Below are 17,250 nucleotides of genomic sequence, written 5' to 3' on the forward strand. Positions count from 1 at the left end.
AGAGAGAACACAAGCAGGGGGGGTGGCAGGCAGAAGGAGAGGGAGAAGCAGACTCCCCACTGAGCAGGGAGCCAGACACGGGGACTGAGCTGAAGGCAGAGGCTTAACCAAGTGAGCCACCCAGGTGCCCCCATGTATCTCTCTTTTAACTACATCCTGGAATTCAATTAAGTCAGGGACTTCATTTTAGTTGTTTTTATAGACCATTATTCACTTCAACAGGACTAGAGAAACAATATGGAAATTTGTAGGTATTGAGAAAATACTTAAAACTAAAAAAATGAATTAGTGGCCAAAGGCACTGGCTTTCAAACTTTTTGGACTATGACTTATATAATACATTTCATATCATGATGCAGTATACACATGCACGTGCATGCACACATAGGCATAAAAGTTTGATGAACTCGTACTCTACAAAAGGGACACTGTATTTTCTATTCTACTTTACACTATTCTCTTTCAGTAAAAAAAAAACTGATCCTAATCCTTTAACATACTGCAACTTACTATTTAAAATGTATTACCCTAGAGTAGTCATATAAAAAACGAGAAGAGTTCAGCTAGATGATAATTAAGATCGGACTACCTTTAAATTCTATAAAATTACATTGTATTAAAATCTGTTGGGGCGCCTGGGTGGCTAAGTCGGTTAAGTGTCTGCCTTTCGCTCAGGTCATGATCCCAAGTTCCTGGGATGGAGCCCCATGTTGGGTTCCTTGCTCACCAAGAAGCCTGCTTCTCCCTCTGCCTGCTGCTCCCCCCCTACTCGTGCTCTCTCTCTCTCTCTCTCAAATTAACAAATCTCTAAAAAATATTTTAAAATCTGTTATCTGCCTTATCTTTTATTATAAGCAATCAAATAAATATCAAAGGTTTGAGAAAGTCTGGAATGTATCTATCCATCTGTATGGTTCTGAAAGCCAACTAATGCCACTGCTATGTGAGGCACGAAACAGCAACCCAACAGTTCCTTTTAGCATTCTAAGTTACCAATCCAAATGAAAATGCTACTATAAACTCAAAAGTATAGTATGCTTCTACCACCTTAAAACCTCCAACTGGCTAAATGAGAATAAAACTGCTAGAAATAGATGCTAGAAAGAGTCACATTTAGCATAACTAATTTTAAAGATGACTATTTGGGTTTAGACATGTTGAATATGAGGTATAAAGTAAACTCAAAAGTTTCTCTAGTAAACATTCAGAGAATCAGATGAGAAATACAGGCTACTATATATACATTTGCAAGTCACTAACCATTAGTTTCATAAAATACATATAAAATTTGTATAAATACATATAATAATAAAATACATATAAAATAAAATAATAAAATACATATAAAATAAAATATTAATAACAATACAAATCTCTAATTTTGTTTTGTTTTTTTTTTTTTAGATGGGGAGGAGAGGGAGAGAGAAAAGGAGAGAGAAAGAGAGATGGGGAGAGGGGCAAAGGGAGAGGCAGAGAGAATCTTAAGCAGGCACCGCACCCAGCGAGGAGCCCAACATTGGGCTCGATCTCACAATCCTGAAGAGCATGACCTGAGCCAAAATCGAGAGTCAGACGTTTAACTGTCTGAGCCACCCAGGTGCTCCTCTATTTCTGTAATTTGTAATTGTAACAAGTAGACAAAGCTTAATTGATAACATTTGTTTTCTCCATTAGTATTATCTATCATGCAGAAGTCTAACCTATGTAGAAACTGTATTTCAGGGACACCTGGATGGCTCAATCGGTTAAGCGTCTGCCTTCCACCCAGGTCATGATCCCAGGGTCCTGAGATGGAGTCCCGCATCAGGCTCCTTGCTCAGCAGAGAGCCTACTTCTCCCTCTGCCGGATCTGCCTGCCACTCCCCCTGCTTGTTCTCGCTTGCTCGCTCTGACAAATAAAAATCTTAAAAAAAAAAAAAAATTGTATTTCAAAATAATCTTCAAAATAATTGAGTGGGTGGATTTAGAGATTAAACTAGATTGGCCATGAGATAAAATGTGAAGCCAGATGATGTCTACATGAGGGTTCATTTTACTACTGTCACTACTTAGGCATATGCTTGAAATTATCATCCACAACTTTTAAGTTAACACTAATAATAAAATAAATGTCTACATTTAAAAGCTCAATGTTAAAGATATTATCCATTTGATTAATTTGTTTTAAAAAAGATTTTTGGAATATGTATATGCTTTTTATTTTAATGAATACTGTTGTAAAACAACTAAGTTCCCAGCACTATATGCTTTACTTTCTAATAAAGTTATTTGTAATTTGGTATTTCATCAGTCTGCAGATACACATAGGAGGTGCTGCACATAACAACCACCTCCAATTACTGTGAGCCGTTCGATAAAAAAAAGAAAAAGGTGAAATCATCAATGTAGTATAATATGACTGAGATAAGTTACTGAACACTAGGTCAATCCTTTGGTATAAAATACAGGCTAAAACTGGAATAAAGAGATTATTTACATTTTTCGTACTCATCTACAACTGTAATTCTTTTCTTATAAAATTTCCTTTCAGGGGCACCTGGGTGGCTCAGTTGTTAAGTGTCTGCGTTCGGCTCGGGTCATGATCCCAGGGTGCTGGGATCGGGCCCGACCTCGGGCTCCCTGCTCGGTGGGAAGCGTGCTTCTCCCTCTCCCACTCCCCCTGCTTGTGTTCTTGCTCTATCTCTCTCTCTGTCAAATAAATAAATAAAATCTTAAAAAAAACAAAAACTTCCTTTCAGATCAAACATCCTCCTTTTATTAATTCAAGATTCACTCAATGAAAAATGAGAATACTGTAGTAGTTGCATCAAATGGCAATAATCATACTATAATCTACTTCAAGCACAAAAAGAATATTCTCCTTTCAGGGAATTTAGACTATAACTCCACTCTTGTCCAATGGCCCCATTCCTTCACATAACAGCTCTTCAGCACAGTATTTACTGCCATCTAACATCATTTTCCCGAGTATAAAAGTTAATCTGCTTTTTGCTTAAGCCTGTCAAAATACCTCACCATCATAAAAGCCCCATTATCAGAACTTTCAACATGTACAAAATCTAAGATCACCAGGGTTTTACACATTTCTTTTAAAAACAACAACAAACCTCATTCTGACACTGGGCTTGATAGAGAAACTACTTGCCGTATGCTCAAACTTCTCTGACTCCCACCTTTGAACGGCTGCGCACTATTACCTCTTTGTATTAACTATAACCACTTGATACTACAAATATTTAAATTCAGTTTTTTCACTATAAGCCTCATAGGAGAATCTCCTATTTTAATATCTCATACAATCTACCACAAAGTAGCTGCTCAATTATCTAAATTAAGTATCTGAAGACAGAGAACTGTACTTCTGAAAGCAGCAACGACAGTTGTGAAATAGATAACATGGTTTTCATTAAGATCTCCCACTAGTTTTGTGCTGTGTAGACATTGGATGCCAGAAGCCAGTACTGTTTAGCCAGAACTTACAATGTCTCTGTACTTTATTCTCAATGATAACTTAGATATCAATCTATCCACACCAAAGAACTCTCAAATGCAGTTTAACATTCACTTAAAGTTGACTTTTGACTCAGCAGTCACCTCATATCACAATGACAGATAAGATACCCTCAACTATAAACAGCAATTTTCTCAGTCATTCATACATAAGAACTTGAATCTGGTACAATAAATTTCTAGAGTATCTCTTTAAACCAGTGGTTCTGACCAGTCCATTTATGAGTATTATTCTCCTTCCCTTTCTAAACTCCTTCTTTCACTTGGGACTAAACCATACAATAACTTCAGCATAACACTGAATAAACATCAGACTAAAGAACTGCAAAGCCAGCATCTCCACCACATTCTTTATTAGGGAACTTGCACTTTTTTATTGGGGGCCTATGACTCTGTAAAAACCTTCCTCTCCATCCCACTTCCGAATATATATTATTTGTTCTTCCTTTCTTTCAAACTAAATCATTTCTTACCATTAAGGTTACAAAAATTAAAGAGCTCCATGAAAACTTTCCATATAGCCTATTACATTACTCCAGTACTTTGCCAAATTCCATTTTCTTTCACCTCATTTGTTTACCTATATGGTTCCATGAATTTGAGTATACTTACTTAACCTGATGGTGTGTTAAAATCTAGCTATTGCTCTAAATCATAGTAATCTTTCTTCATTAACATGGCAAGATACTGAATGATTCCAGGTGAACAGCTTCTCCTATATGCATATGAATTTAATATGCATACAAATCTCCTGGGAATCTTGTTAAAATGAAAATTCTGATTCAGCAGATCTGGGACAAAGAGGGTAACTTTTAGGGTGAAGGAATCATTCTGCACAGTAATGGAATAGAGGATAAATGATTCTGTGCATTTGTTAAAACACATGAAACCGTACATCACAGAGAAAATGTAATACACGCAACTTTAAAAGATCAACCTGTGACTGAGGAACACAGAATGAAATGCAAACTGTGCCAAATGAATCTAACTTTATTACAAATTTATGACAACCACACTGAAGAGGGTGCGAGGAAGAAGCTAAATTTAGTAACTTTAGAAAACAGTGTTTTGACTAGACACTGTAAGGCTAAATATGATATGAACTGTATACTGTATGTTATGTATACATATTGTATTCTAGTCGATAAATGTGTTTCTTCTGGGAGTATGGCCTAAAAATTCTAAAACTGCTTTACCTGTATCTGACCTTGAAGTGCATGATGGGATGGTGGATGGTATGAACCAAGTTTCTCTCTGAAGGAGATTGAAGTTATAAAGGAGCAAGAAAGGAAGGCTAGGATGAATCCTGTAGTACAGAATTAGACATCAATACGAACTCATGTCTACCTTAATATGCATACTAATAGATACCAAAACTAGAGATATGTAGATATACTTGGTTTAGTATATATGCATATACTACCTAGCTCTGTCCGCTTTTTCCACTGCGAGGACCTAGAAGCAGTGATACCTGGGTAGCAACAAGCATACCCAGCGCCCAAACCTTGGTTTCTAATACCCTTTTTTCCAATAAAAGGATCCAAAGCTCTTTGGAGAAATGGCTGACTCTAGGGCAAAAAGATAGAGGAGTATGTAAAAAGGATACAGAGGCCAACTTGAAAGATAGCACTTGATGGGCAAGGCTAAAACAATTTGAGCAACAAAATAAATAACTTACTGGATTATAACCTAAAGTATAAAATTCATATACATAAGTCCAGGCTTATATAAATGAATAATTGAATAAATGGAGGAGAAAAAAACTTCTTTACAGAGGAATTCCACTTAATATATGTAGATACTCTCTCCCAGCAGGAGACAGAACTTAATTCCAACCTTCCCCCCAACCATTTGCAAGAGAGATAGACATAGTGACTTGCTTCCAAAGAATACAGTATGAGAAAAAAAAGCAGTAACTTAAAATGGCTAAGTGATGAAGGTTAATATCATCAGTAATGTCATGTGGATTATTACCCTTTCCATTTATGTGACTAGAAGAGCACTTCATCTCTGTCATATTCTTTCCAAAAACTGATAACCCCAGTTTATCCTAAACATCAGATAAATCCCAGCTGGGGGATATTCTATAGGCTACCTGGCTAGCACTTCAAGACCTAAGGAAATCAAGGAAAGACAGAAACTTTCACGGACCAGAGGATACTGCAGAGAGTTGACAACTAAATGCAACATGGTACCCTAGATTGAATCCTGAACAGAAGTGGCATTAATAGAAAAACCAATGAAATCCAAGTAAAGTGTGGAATTCAGTTAGTAGTTTCCTCTTCTGGAGAGTAGGAATCATAATACTGCATACATCACAGGAGTTTTATGAGGATGAACTGTGATAAATTCATGTAATACTCTGTGCACTCTGTGTACCATGTCTGGTTCAGTCAGAGTAAGAGCTCAATAATCACTGCATGCCACATTATCATCATTTCAAGAGAAATGAAATGTACTCAACCTCTTGCTGGCATGGGCCATGACACCATCCTTTGCGGGTTCCCAGGAAAAAAAAATAACAACATCAACAACAAAAAAAAGTGGCAAGGTGCTGAATGACTCCAGGCAAACAGCTCGCTCTGTGTGTGTGTGTGTGTGTGTGTATAGATACATATATACACACACACACACACACAGGAATTTAACATGAACACAAATCACTTGGAAATCTTGTTAAAAATCAAGATTTTAATTCAGAGGGACTGGGGTGGGGCCCAAGGCTGTACATTTCCAACAAGCTCCAAGGACCACAACTGCAGCTTTAACTTTTCTACTTACACATTTTTTAAAATTTTCTGTAAGAAAGATAAAGTTTTTTCTATTTATTCTTTATCTCTTCCCTGCAAAGAAATACTCTTATTTTTAAATATAGAACCATACCAGATGTAACCAGTCACCAAGATCTTAAATAAGCAACTACTTAAGCAGTATAAAAAAGGGGCAATTACCCATTAACACTTGCATCCACATTATCTCATGCCTATGTAGATAAAAGTAATGTATTTGAAAGTCAAATCATATACAATTCTCTTATCCTTACCAGCTGAAAGTCTAAACACTCTACAGTAATCTAGATTAATCACAATCCTAGGAAATACTATGAAAATTTTAATTCAGTAAATTGCATTTGGAGAGAGAGTAACCTATTACTAAAGCTCCTGCTTAACAGTTTATTCAATTTTCAAAATGTTAAGAAACGGTACTTAATCTCAGATCATCTAGGATCGTGTATAGGATATTTGAGGAAAGAAAAAACTAAAAGGAATAAATGAAAAAAGTACATATAGAGCTGAAAAACAGGGATTAACAGAAAGTGGCGTAAAAGAGCCATACTTCCCTGCAAATAATGACATCATGGAAAAATTTAAAAAACCAGTTTCCTTAACTCAATGATTTCTAGCTATTCTGACTATGATTTCATGTTTTCCTGCCTTTCTTAAAATGTTTCTTAGCACAAACGTTTGAAATTTAAGAATGAATTGACTTTAAAACTCTGAGATAACTGCAAAGTAAGCTTAGAAAATACCATTTTAACTGGTATTGCCTTTAAAAATTATTCAAACTTAGTGAAAAGAACTGATTTTGATGACAGCCAAACCTTTCTGGTATGTGTTGTGTACATAAATGCAAAATTTCCAAAATTGGTGTACCATAGTAGTTTTCAACAAGACACTAACAAATACATGGTAAAGAAACATGGCCTGTGTTCAAATTAACTTTGATTTGGTATTCCTAAAATTTAACAGGTCCTTTAGACTAGACTTCTCAAAGCCTTTTAAAGATGCTGAATTTCTATAAAAGATTTTCATTTAGAACACTTCCACTGATCATATTTCCTACTCATTACTTACACGAAACACTTTAAAAGTTCAGATCCAAAGATTTTTGAAGTATATAACATTAACAAAAATATTTTCTATAAGCCAAGGAAATTTGTGACAGAGTTCTGATATAAAATTTACACACATATATATTTACAACATATATTAAATATATTAAATCAAGCATTGTTAATGCTATGAAAAGCAATGAAACAAAAGAATTCTAAGAATCAGGTTAATAAAGCTCAACTGCCAGCCAGAGATTAACTATAAATGGTTAAGACCATTGTAGCACATCGTTAACAATTTCCCTCACTCTGTAAAAATTTTTCAAGAGCATATGTAGATACTAATCAAAGTGATTCAAATAAATTATCAAATTTACATGTACAACTTTAGATTAAAAATTTAATCTGCAGGCAAGGAGAGAAATTGTCCTGAACATTAAGCATGTACTAATCACCCAAAAATTAGCAAATGTGACTATGTATTTCTGATCTTCATCCACAAATCTATTCCTGGATTAAATCATCATTCAAGAGAACTTTAAAATAAAAAGTCTAACCAGGATTTGGAAAACCTGATTTTTTTGTTTTTCTCAAATCCACAGCCGGGAATCAGTATTTTAAAATCTTCCAAAACCATCTTTAGAAAGCTTAAACTTCAGTTATGTAACAAACTTTGTGCTGAGTTTAAACTGATGTGCAGGTGCATCCTGACCTATATTTCTCAGTAAATAAGTTTCAAAATTGTCAGTTATAGCATAGCTAAAGAAACATCTTCCTGTGTATTCTTCCTCCTTTCACTCAATGGTCATAGACAACTTTCCATATGGAAAGAATCAAAGAACATTTTTTAGTATAAAGCTAATTATACCAACCAAAAATGTCAAATGACTTCTTACTTAATTATATTTCATTTCATAATGGAATTTCCACAAAGGAAGAAAATCTAAAACAAAAATCCATTTAAAAATTCTACCCAATAAAAATCAAGTTTTACTTTAAAAACTATTTACAATATATTATCAATTTTAAAAGCAGAGCATATCTCTCCTCTCTTCACTCTATATTAATATTCATAGTTACTAGAAGTGGGTTTTTTTTGGCAAGAAAATCCCCCTACCTATAAGTTCATGTCCTTAAGCACAATCTCCTTTCTCTATACTGCCTTGGTATGAAAGCTTTTTGGGGGGGGCGGGGGAGGTTGCTGGGGAGAATGGTGGCTGAGGGTTGGTAACAATTACAGTAGAGCAAAGGAAAAGGACAGCATAACAGCAGTAAGGAAGAAAATGAAAGCAGATGAGAAGCAGGTCTCCCTCCTTCTGATAAACACCAAGGCAGTTGCAAGAACAAGATAACTTGACAACCACGCTTCTCAGAAGCATGTAAAACCTGTATAATAGAAATAATAACTCACAATAATTAGAGAATATGATTTGCAATTACTTCATAAATATGCACTGTAAAAGATTTAAGTCAATCTGATTTCACAGGGTTTAACTTTTTTCACTTATACTACCAAATCTATCTTATTACTCTCCTTTAGATATGGCAGCAAAATACATAAAACATTATTGGAACAAGAAAGGGCTCAGAATGTAACAGTACATGACCTCTCTGAACACTCAACTAGAGGATTTACTCTCAAGAGTCTTATTTCCTATTTTGTGAGTAGTTTAGTTCCTGTGTTTCCTCTAAATATGTCTATCTATTAACCATGTCATTGCTCACTAACAAAAGAATGTGAACAACGGGACTCCTCTAATCACTTACTATAATCAATGTACCTACCTGTAAAGATCTGAATCAAATATGAGATTCAAAACTCTTCCAATTTAGCCTCTCAACTCTGTTGATACTTGAACTCTGTTGTCTGAAACCTTATTATACTTTGTAAATTAAGTGGTGGGATGAAACTTCAAAACCATTCACTTCAATTTTTTTTTTAAAGTTGAGATGATCATTCAAAGGCAGAGTGTCAACTCAGGTTTTGTAATGTTAAGACAATACCTGTTCAACTAAATAATGCTGCTTTCCATAATTGCTCCTTTCTTTCTATGTGTTCTTGTTATCCAGTCTGCCTGTGAAAGCTGATAAACTAAAGGACACCTAGCATGACCAGAAAATACCGTTTCAAGTCAAATACTTAGAACACTGCTTCTTTCTCTATCCAACATTTTTTCTGAAACCCTCCCAACTGCCAAAACTTTCCTGTTTCTTGTCCATCACATTTCTCTCCCACTGTAATTAATGTTCCAGTTATGTAGTATCCTATGGTACATAAAACATGATGCTAATTATAATAAGCAAATAGTGAGTGCTCATTATATCAGGAACTATTTTAAGCCCTTTCCACATAACACCTCACTATTCCCAACTTTAAATAAGATAAATAACACTGTAATTCATGTTCTGTAAGTGAAAAAGACAAAACCTCAGACGTAAAGTAATTTGCCCTAATTTGCACAACTAATAAAAAGTAGAACTGGAAAAAGTAATCAGTCAGTCTGACTCTGATGCTTACATTCCTGATCTCTACTGATAAGTGTATATAACTACATGGACTCCATCAATGTGCAGGTAACTCAAAATTTGGGGGTTAGAGAATTTAAAGAGTCTTTGTATTTAAAGAGGTTTCTTACACAGTAAAACAGCTTAATATGGCTTACTCCCATTAACTCTATCTTCTTTGCAAAGACATGGCCCAAGTAACTCATTCATATATAATTAAAACTCAAATTTAAAAAAAAAATTGGGGGGAAAAAAGGGTTGCAGCAATATTTTAACAAATGTCCAGATCAGCCTTGTCCAAAAGAACTTTTGCAATGATAGAAATGTTTTCTATCTGTGCTACACATCATGGTAGCCATTAATCACATGTGGCTTTCAGCACTCGAAATGCGTCAAGTGTGACTAATTGCATTTTTAATATTTTGTAATTTTAAATAGTTTAAATAGCCACATGTGGCTAGTGGCTACTATACTGGACAGGAAAGGGATAGAAGACAAAATGCCAGAGAAAGGTGAGTAAAGAACTTCTTATTGCCTTTATTTGGAGAGTGCACTAACAGTCAAAGCAATTTAAAGGTCTCTTTTTACTTGCTTTAGTTTCAATAATTGACCCAAACAATATAAACCTCCAAAGAGATTTAAGTCACCTAAACTTTCCATATTTAAATTCATCTTTGTGTATCTCAATGGAAAAAATAAAACCTGTATTACCAACAAAACTTCATGTATCAGAAACTTTTTATTACTGTTTGGATAACTAAGAGGAACAATCTGATCTGAAAACTCTGCCACCTACTAGGAAAACTAAAGAGTCATTCAAGTTTTACATTCTCTTCATAATACTTGATAATAAAGTGCTTACCTTGATTCTCCACTACTGTTTCTAACACTTTCTTCATCACTGTGTCCATTCATTGTAAATATCAAGAAGTTTTAAAATAAAATATAAATCTTCCCAGTTTAAAAGATGAATACAAATACGAACTCCTTAAACATCAAAAATTCACAGATGAATTTTCTCCAACATTCACAGGCTTCCTGGGCCCTTTTTGATTCACCTAAAGAAAATATATTGAGAAAGTTAAGAAAATTTCCTATACAGGAAAAGATGAGTTAAGTCTATTTAGAACTGATACAAATCTACCTAGGCCAATTAAAGTAGAGATGGTAAGGGAGGGTTAGGGGTCTTTTACTCAAAATACTTAGGCTTCTATTAACTACATTCCTGACTACTTACTAGAATTTAGCATTACTGCTTATTTTTGACAGAAGAAATTAAAATATTTGTGAAGTGATAAAACTTTTAAACTGACTGCAACTGTGTAGCAATACACATATATACACATTATACAGAAACAAATAACTAAAGCAAAGTGGTAGTATGTAACATATATATATATCCCAAGAACAGAAAAAGAAGTCTTATTAGAAACTTGGTCAAACAAATGAAAGGGGGAAAAAACATTATCTTTAATCAAGCACTAATTCCTATTACTCAGAACTTCATATAACTGAATGAGGGAAAGTTTTGAAAATGCTCACATGAAAACAGAATAAAAGTGTATCACACAATTTCAGCGAAAAATGTGTAGGTCAAAACATATGTGTTCTTTCACAGGTACACCAAGAGTGGAGTGATAAAATTTAAATAGTATTTATCCAGTTCGGACTTCCAGAGGTTCCATTAAAAAAAAAAAGGTAATAGAATATACACTAGAATTAATTAAGACATGGACTTGGGGCAGAAATCATGAGCCAAGACACAGCATTTCCACCTTTCAAGATTTCAGCCCAACACTGGAGAGTCACCTACAAGCCATCCACGAATAAACAAAGGAGATCTCTGGCAGGGGAGGGAGAGGAAGAAGCGGGGGAAGGAGACGTCAGATCCTTCCCCAGCCAGAAAGTACCGAGACAGGCGACTGAGAGCAGAGCTGTCCGCCGACCTCAGCAAAGAGAATTTACTCCTACAATTATTTCCAGTCCACAAAAAAGAGGGGGGGGAAATACGCTGTTGCCAACCCAATCATAGTAAACTCTGCATCTTGATCCGTATTTTAATTCTCGAGACTACAGTCCAGTAGACTCTGTCCAAGAAATGGTCATCCAAAAAGTATTCCACGCAACATTTAGTCTTAACGTTAAATGTTAATTCCAACTAATCAAAGAGCTTTACTATTAAACGATGATGTCTTAAAAATCCAGGTACTCTAACAAACTGCCTCACTTACCCAAAGTCTCTCTTCACCGAGAAAGTTCACAACTCTTTTCGTTCCTTCCTTTTCACTCCTTTTCGCCCCTCAAAATGGCTTTCTCCGTACACTGTAACTTCCTTTTCCCCCCTCATCTTCCTTCTCCGAGTAAGTCCTCTTTCTGAAACCCTTCTCACAACCGTAAGTTCTGAAGCTCCAGGCGCACGCAGCCCTCTCCTGCCTTTCACGCGTCTTAACAATGACTCTTCCCTAAGTCGCTAAACCTCTTTGAATCTTCCTTTTCTGCGCCCGTCTTTTAACAGTTGCTTCGCTCCTGCTAAGTTTTCAAAGCGGTACTCGAAAGGAGGTTGGAAACCTTCCTCCTCCCTCATCCGTACTTTGCAGCTTCGCTCCAATCAGCCTCCCAACCAGACGCTCACCACTCCCCTCCAACCCTGTCCCTCTCCGGGCCTTCATCCCGGTCCCAGGGTCTCTCTTCCCGCCTCAAACTTCCCGCAGACCCGCCCCGCGCCCTCCCGGGCTCGCCCGGGCCGCCGCCCCCTCCCCCTCCCCGCCGCTCCCCACGTGCTGGGAGTCCGGGTCGCGGCGGGACCAAAGCACCCGGCAAGTGCTCACCGCTCTCCCCTCACCGCTCTCCCCTCGCGGCCCCGCCAGCCCTAAGCCGAAGAGGCCCGGGCTCGACTGCCCAGCTGCCCGCCCGTCCGGCGCGAGGATGCGCTCCTCGGCGCCGGCCTGCGCTCGCCACTCACACGCCCCCTGTGCACCGAGCCCGTCAACCCCTGCCGGCCCTCACAGAGCCGCCCCGGCCTTCGCCCGGCGCTCGGCCGCTGGGCCGCCGCCCGGGCACCGCGCCGCCCCCGCCCTCCGCCTGGCCGGCTCCCGTCCTCCCCGCCACATCCTGACCCGCCCGCCGCCCCCTTTCTTACCGGCGGGCGTGCAGGCTTCGCGGGGCGGAGGGAGCCGACTCGGGTCGGCGGCCTCCCCCGCGCCCGGGCCCGCGGTCTCTGCCGCCGAGTGAGTCCTCGGGCTCCGGGCGTCTCGGGGTAAGCAGGAGTCCGTGAGGAGGGGGAAGGGGAAGGACGCGGAGGGGAAGGGGAAGCCCCGGGCCGCGGCACCAACGCGCGATCCCCTGCGGAGCGGATCCAACAATCAATTCATTATTGAAGCACCAACGGCGAAGGCAGCAAAAGCGAGAATTAACGAGCCGTCGTTGTCGCCGCGACCACGCGCGCGCTCCCGCTCCCGCCGCTTATCGGCTCCCGGCAGCCGCCATGACGCCGAGAGAGCGAGCGCAACCGTCTCCGTCGTAGCCGCCTCCGCCGCCGCCACCACCGAGGTCGCCGTCGCCTCCGCCTCCCGCGCGACGTAAGCTCCTCTGCTCACTCCCCTTCCCCACTGGGCGCGAGGCGGGCCGGCGGGCGAACGGGAGCGCGCACGCCGAACACCTCCGGCTGGCGCGCGGGCGGTGGGAGGGGCTACGTTGTGGAGTCGTGGGGTGTAGAAGGAAAGCTATTGGTGCTGAGGAGGGCGAAGAGTGAATGCGCGCACGCGCATGAATGGGAGCGCGCACGCTCGCCGCGCGGAGGCCGCCGGACTCTGGCCACGGCCGTGGGCCGCTGATCCTTGCTCGGGCGCCCTCTCTTAGTGGCCGGGAATTGAATTCCGGGAAGTGGGAGCTGCAGGCTCGCTCCGTGCGGGTATGGACGCTGCTGTCACTCGGAACGATTACGCAAGGACGTCGCGGCGGAGAGACTGAGAAGCTACGGGGGAAGCAGGGGGGTGGGGAAACGCTAAAAACTACGTTGGGGCTAGGAGTGCCGCGGGAGGGCCAAGTTGGATAAGCCGAGGGAGCAGGATCTTGCGTGGAGTCTGGTTGCCCAGGCCTGGAACCATAGCTCCCTCGGCCTAGTCTGAGCGCCTGTCCGGAGGGGTGGGCAGGGGGCTGTGCGTCACACCAGGCAGCCTGGGAACCCAACTGTTGGGCAACTGTGGTCACCTCCCGCCGCCTCCTACGCTTAGGCGACGTGTGACACGGGCTCCCTCGGGGGTCTCATGCCCCGAAAGGGCGGGGCTCCTGAGGAGACGGAGAAAGAGAGAGACCGAGTTGTTGTCCTCCTGTGATTGATTCATTTGTGGGTAGCCCTTGCCTGGTTCAGTAAAAAGCTTTTACTACCTTTCTAAGTCTTTTCCTGGAGGGCGGGGTGGAGGGTGCGGTGCCGACTCGCAACAGAAAAGCAACTCCGGGACGTTAGTAACTGTGTCGGTTTAACCTGCTGCAGTTTAGTTGACGGTTTCTTTCATAACTGTAACTGCGGGCCTAAGTTATAACCCTTTATAAGTGTGGAAGGAAACACCCCTTTCAAGCACGGTAGTGTCCTACTTCACTCTTTTTAAAAGCATTTATAAATCAAAATTCTTTTATACTTTTTTTTCCCAGTCCATTGGTCAGTCTTGACTCACTCGAGGTTAATGATAAAACTCTAATCCTAATCGCCAGTGATTGGATTTGGTGCAAAGGCCCACCTTCCAAGCCTAGTGAGTTTGAATGTGGTAGCTGCATTCCCAAAATAATTATTTTCGTTTGTGGGAAATACTCATGTTTTAGTCCACCAGCTGTTGAAACAGTTTGGTTTAAAGCCTTCAAAAAGATCTCAAAACAGAATTCCAAATATGTGTTCATTGTATGGAAGGGTATATTCACCTTTGGGAAGTAGGGAAAGGGAAATAAGTACACATGGTCTACTCGAAAAAAAATGTTTATCATGAAGTAATAAAACGTAACACTACCATAATTTGTAAAATGATCTGTGCTCAGCAATTTTTTTTAATTTTCTTTTTTCCTAGTTATTAAATAGCTGTAATGCTGGGTTGTGAAGAATAAGGTCATAACAAATACCCATTTCTGAAGTCCCTAAAAGTAGGAACTAACTACTAGTTTTTAATGTTATGCTTTGAAAATATGATAAAGGTGCCTTAAGGATAGGGGCTTCCTGTGCCTCAGACTAATTTCTTTATTGAATTACTAGAGTGGTAAGTAAAAGGAAAAAGCCCCAGAAAAACAGTAACCATTGCAGATAAAGAATTTTGTAATCAGAAGAATGATTCGGATGATAAAGACTTGAATTATATCTGTACTACATTTTATCATTATCTTACAAAAAAGAATTGTATGAATTATATATATGTTTTCTGAAAGCACATCACAGACCTTTTTAAACTGTGCCATTTGGTTGTGACATACTACACATAAACTCTATAGGCACCTTTTTGCAAAATAAGTCTTAATAAATTTGTAACAAAATATTGAAACTTTGAGATTTATATTTCTGGTAATATCATAATATAGTTTATGACTCCACAGAATTTTAGAATTACTGTTGAGAATGTGGAGAAATACAGGCTATTTGTGGGAAGTGGGAACAGTCTTGCCAGTTAAGTTTTTTAAAAGTTATTTGATGAATAAAGCAAGAGTATTTTTTTGTCCATTTGTTATCTGCACAGTTAAATTTTTAGTTTCACTTTGTTTGGACAAACTCTGTCCTTATCTCTCTCTATTGGTACTAAAAACAATAGACAGTTGATAATCTCAGCACATGACTAGCAAAAATCCTTGAAAATTAATGTCAACCAGGAAGTCTTTATTATTTCCCATTTGAGAAATTTCATATTCTTTGGAAAGCATATTATGTTTATAAAATCTAGGACAGCACTTTATGGGACCTTGATTCTGATATGCTCTGCTAGGACTAGTTACTGATGGGTATCCATAGGTGGAGATAGATTGAGAACCACTTACCGAGAATTGTGAGATGTTCAACATAAATACAATGATAACTCTTGCTTTTCTCATGAATGTTTTGGATGCCAAGATAGGATTTTAATTCCATAATTATATTCTTGTTGCCTAGAGGATTTGTGTATGAGAAGCTGCTAAAACAATCAGAACAGTATTAAAATAGCCTAGAATCTAAACCTATGTCATTATACCCCAGATCCTTCCCAAACAGAAGAATAGCTTTCCAAATATACTTAAATTTACAAAGTCCTTTATAAATAGAACCCATGAAATTCTAAGTCACCTTATAGTGAATATTACATTTTCTATTTTTTTAATCATTAAAATTCTATGACAGGAGCTCTGGTTCCCAGTGTTGAACAGGGGGCAGGAGTCAGTAACTGAGGAAATTTTTTCCTAACTATGCATGCTGGATACTCCCTTTCCTTTCCTCTTCTGATACGCATAATTTCTAGGTTCTAGATAGTGTTTAGAAATTTTTTTCTGGATTTTTCAGATATCCACCAACAGTTCGTTCACCTTGCTTATGGCCATTGTATATGGGGGTTTTACTGATAAATTCTTGAATCACAAGTTAAATTTCAAATGGAAAGTTTTTAGAGGTTATACCAAGAGGCAACTATATATAAAATCTAACCATTGATCTGGATGTAAAGATTCTACTCCTCTAATTTATTATTAGAGTAACTAATAGTTACTCTAATAATACATTAGTTACTAATGTATTATTCCTCTCCTGCAGATCCTTTAGTTGCTGTTCATTTTACCTGGTGTATGTCGTCTTCACCCTTTCTTAATCTCTACTACTTTATTTATATAAGCTCCAATTTCTCTGCGTCTTTCCCTCTAGCTCACCCTGTGGCTTCCTTCAGAATTGAAATCTAATGAAATCACTCCCCTGCCTTAAATATGTATTTTTTAAATATACTACAAATTTGCGTACATAATATTTTAATTAGTCTTTTCACAATCTTATCCCAGCGTTGCCTCCCATCATTCCTAGGAGACACATGACACTCTAGCCACACATTTCTAAAGGTCACTGGAAAGTTACCTTTAATTGTAAATGGATATAGTCCATCTATCTTATGAAGTAGTCTCTTACAGGTTTAAGTAAATCATCAAGGATTGTTGAATGTCCTGATGCAATTGTACGACACCTTATGAGACATGTCAGGCAGCTCTCCACCTCCCTGTGTATTCTGTAAGTGCAGCATGTCTTTGTATTGTAATAAAGCATTTGTTTCCATACTACACTGTGAGCCCCTTGAGTAGAAACTCTCTGTGCCCCCAGTGCACTATTGTTGGCATTTATTCAAAAAACTGCATACCAGACATTTTGCTAGGGTGGGGTTGATTGTGGGGGGATTATAATAGAGCAAAAACAGATACTT

At 38.8% G+C, this 17,250-nt stretch overlaps 1 protein-coding gene across 5 annotated transcripts in view; it reads right to left on the reverse strand.

Annotated features, from left to right (window-relative positions):
* Positions 1-16,919, reverse strand: part of CHD1 (chromodomain helicase DNA binding protein 1) — an 80,037-nt gene extending 63,118 nt beyond the window's left edge. Inside the window, exons 1-2 of one of the 5 annotated variants that reach the window (XM_027604916.2) lie at positions 12,987-16,919; positions 10,710-10,905 (exon numbers count right to left, since the gene is read on the reverse strand). In XM_027604916.2, the coding sequence (XP_027460717.1) occupies positions 10,710-10,762 (53 nt within the window). In that variant the 5' untranslated portion in view covers positions 10,763-10,905; positions 12,987-16,919. Of the gene's footprint in view, positions 1-10,709; positions 10,906-11,389; positions 11,408-12,078; positions 12,508-12,986 lie in introns of those variants that run through there. The other 4 variants (XM_027604912.2, XM_027604913.2, XM_027604914.2 and 1 more) reach the window with 4 other exon arrangements.
* Between the last annotated feature and the right edge of the window lie 331 nt (positions 16,920-17,250).

This window comes from Zalophus californianus, chromosome 5, assembly GCF_009762305.2.
Source record: "Zalophus californianus isolate mZalCal1 chromosome 5, mZalCal1.pri.v2, whole genome shotgun sequence".
Classification (NCBI taxonomy): Eukaryota; Metazoa; Chordata; class Mammalia; order Carnivora; family Otariidae; genus Zalophus; species Zalophus californianus.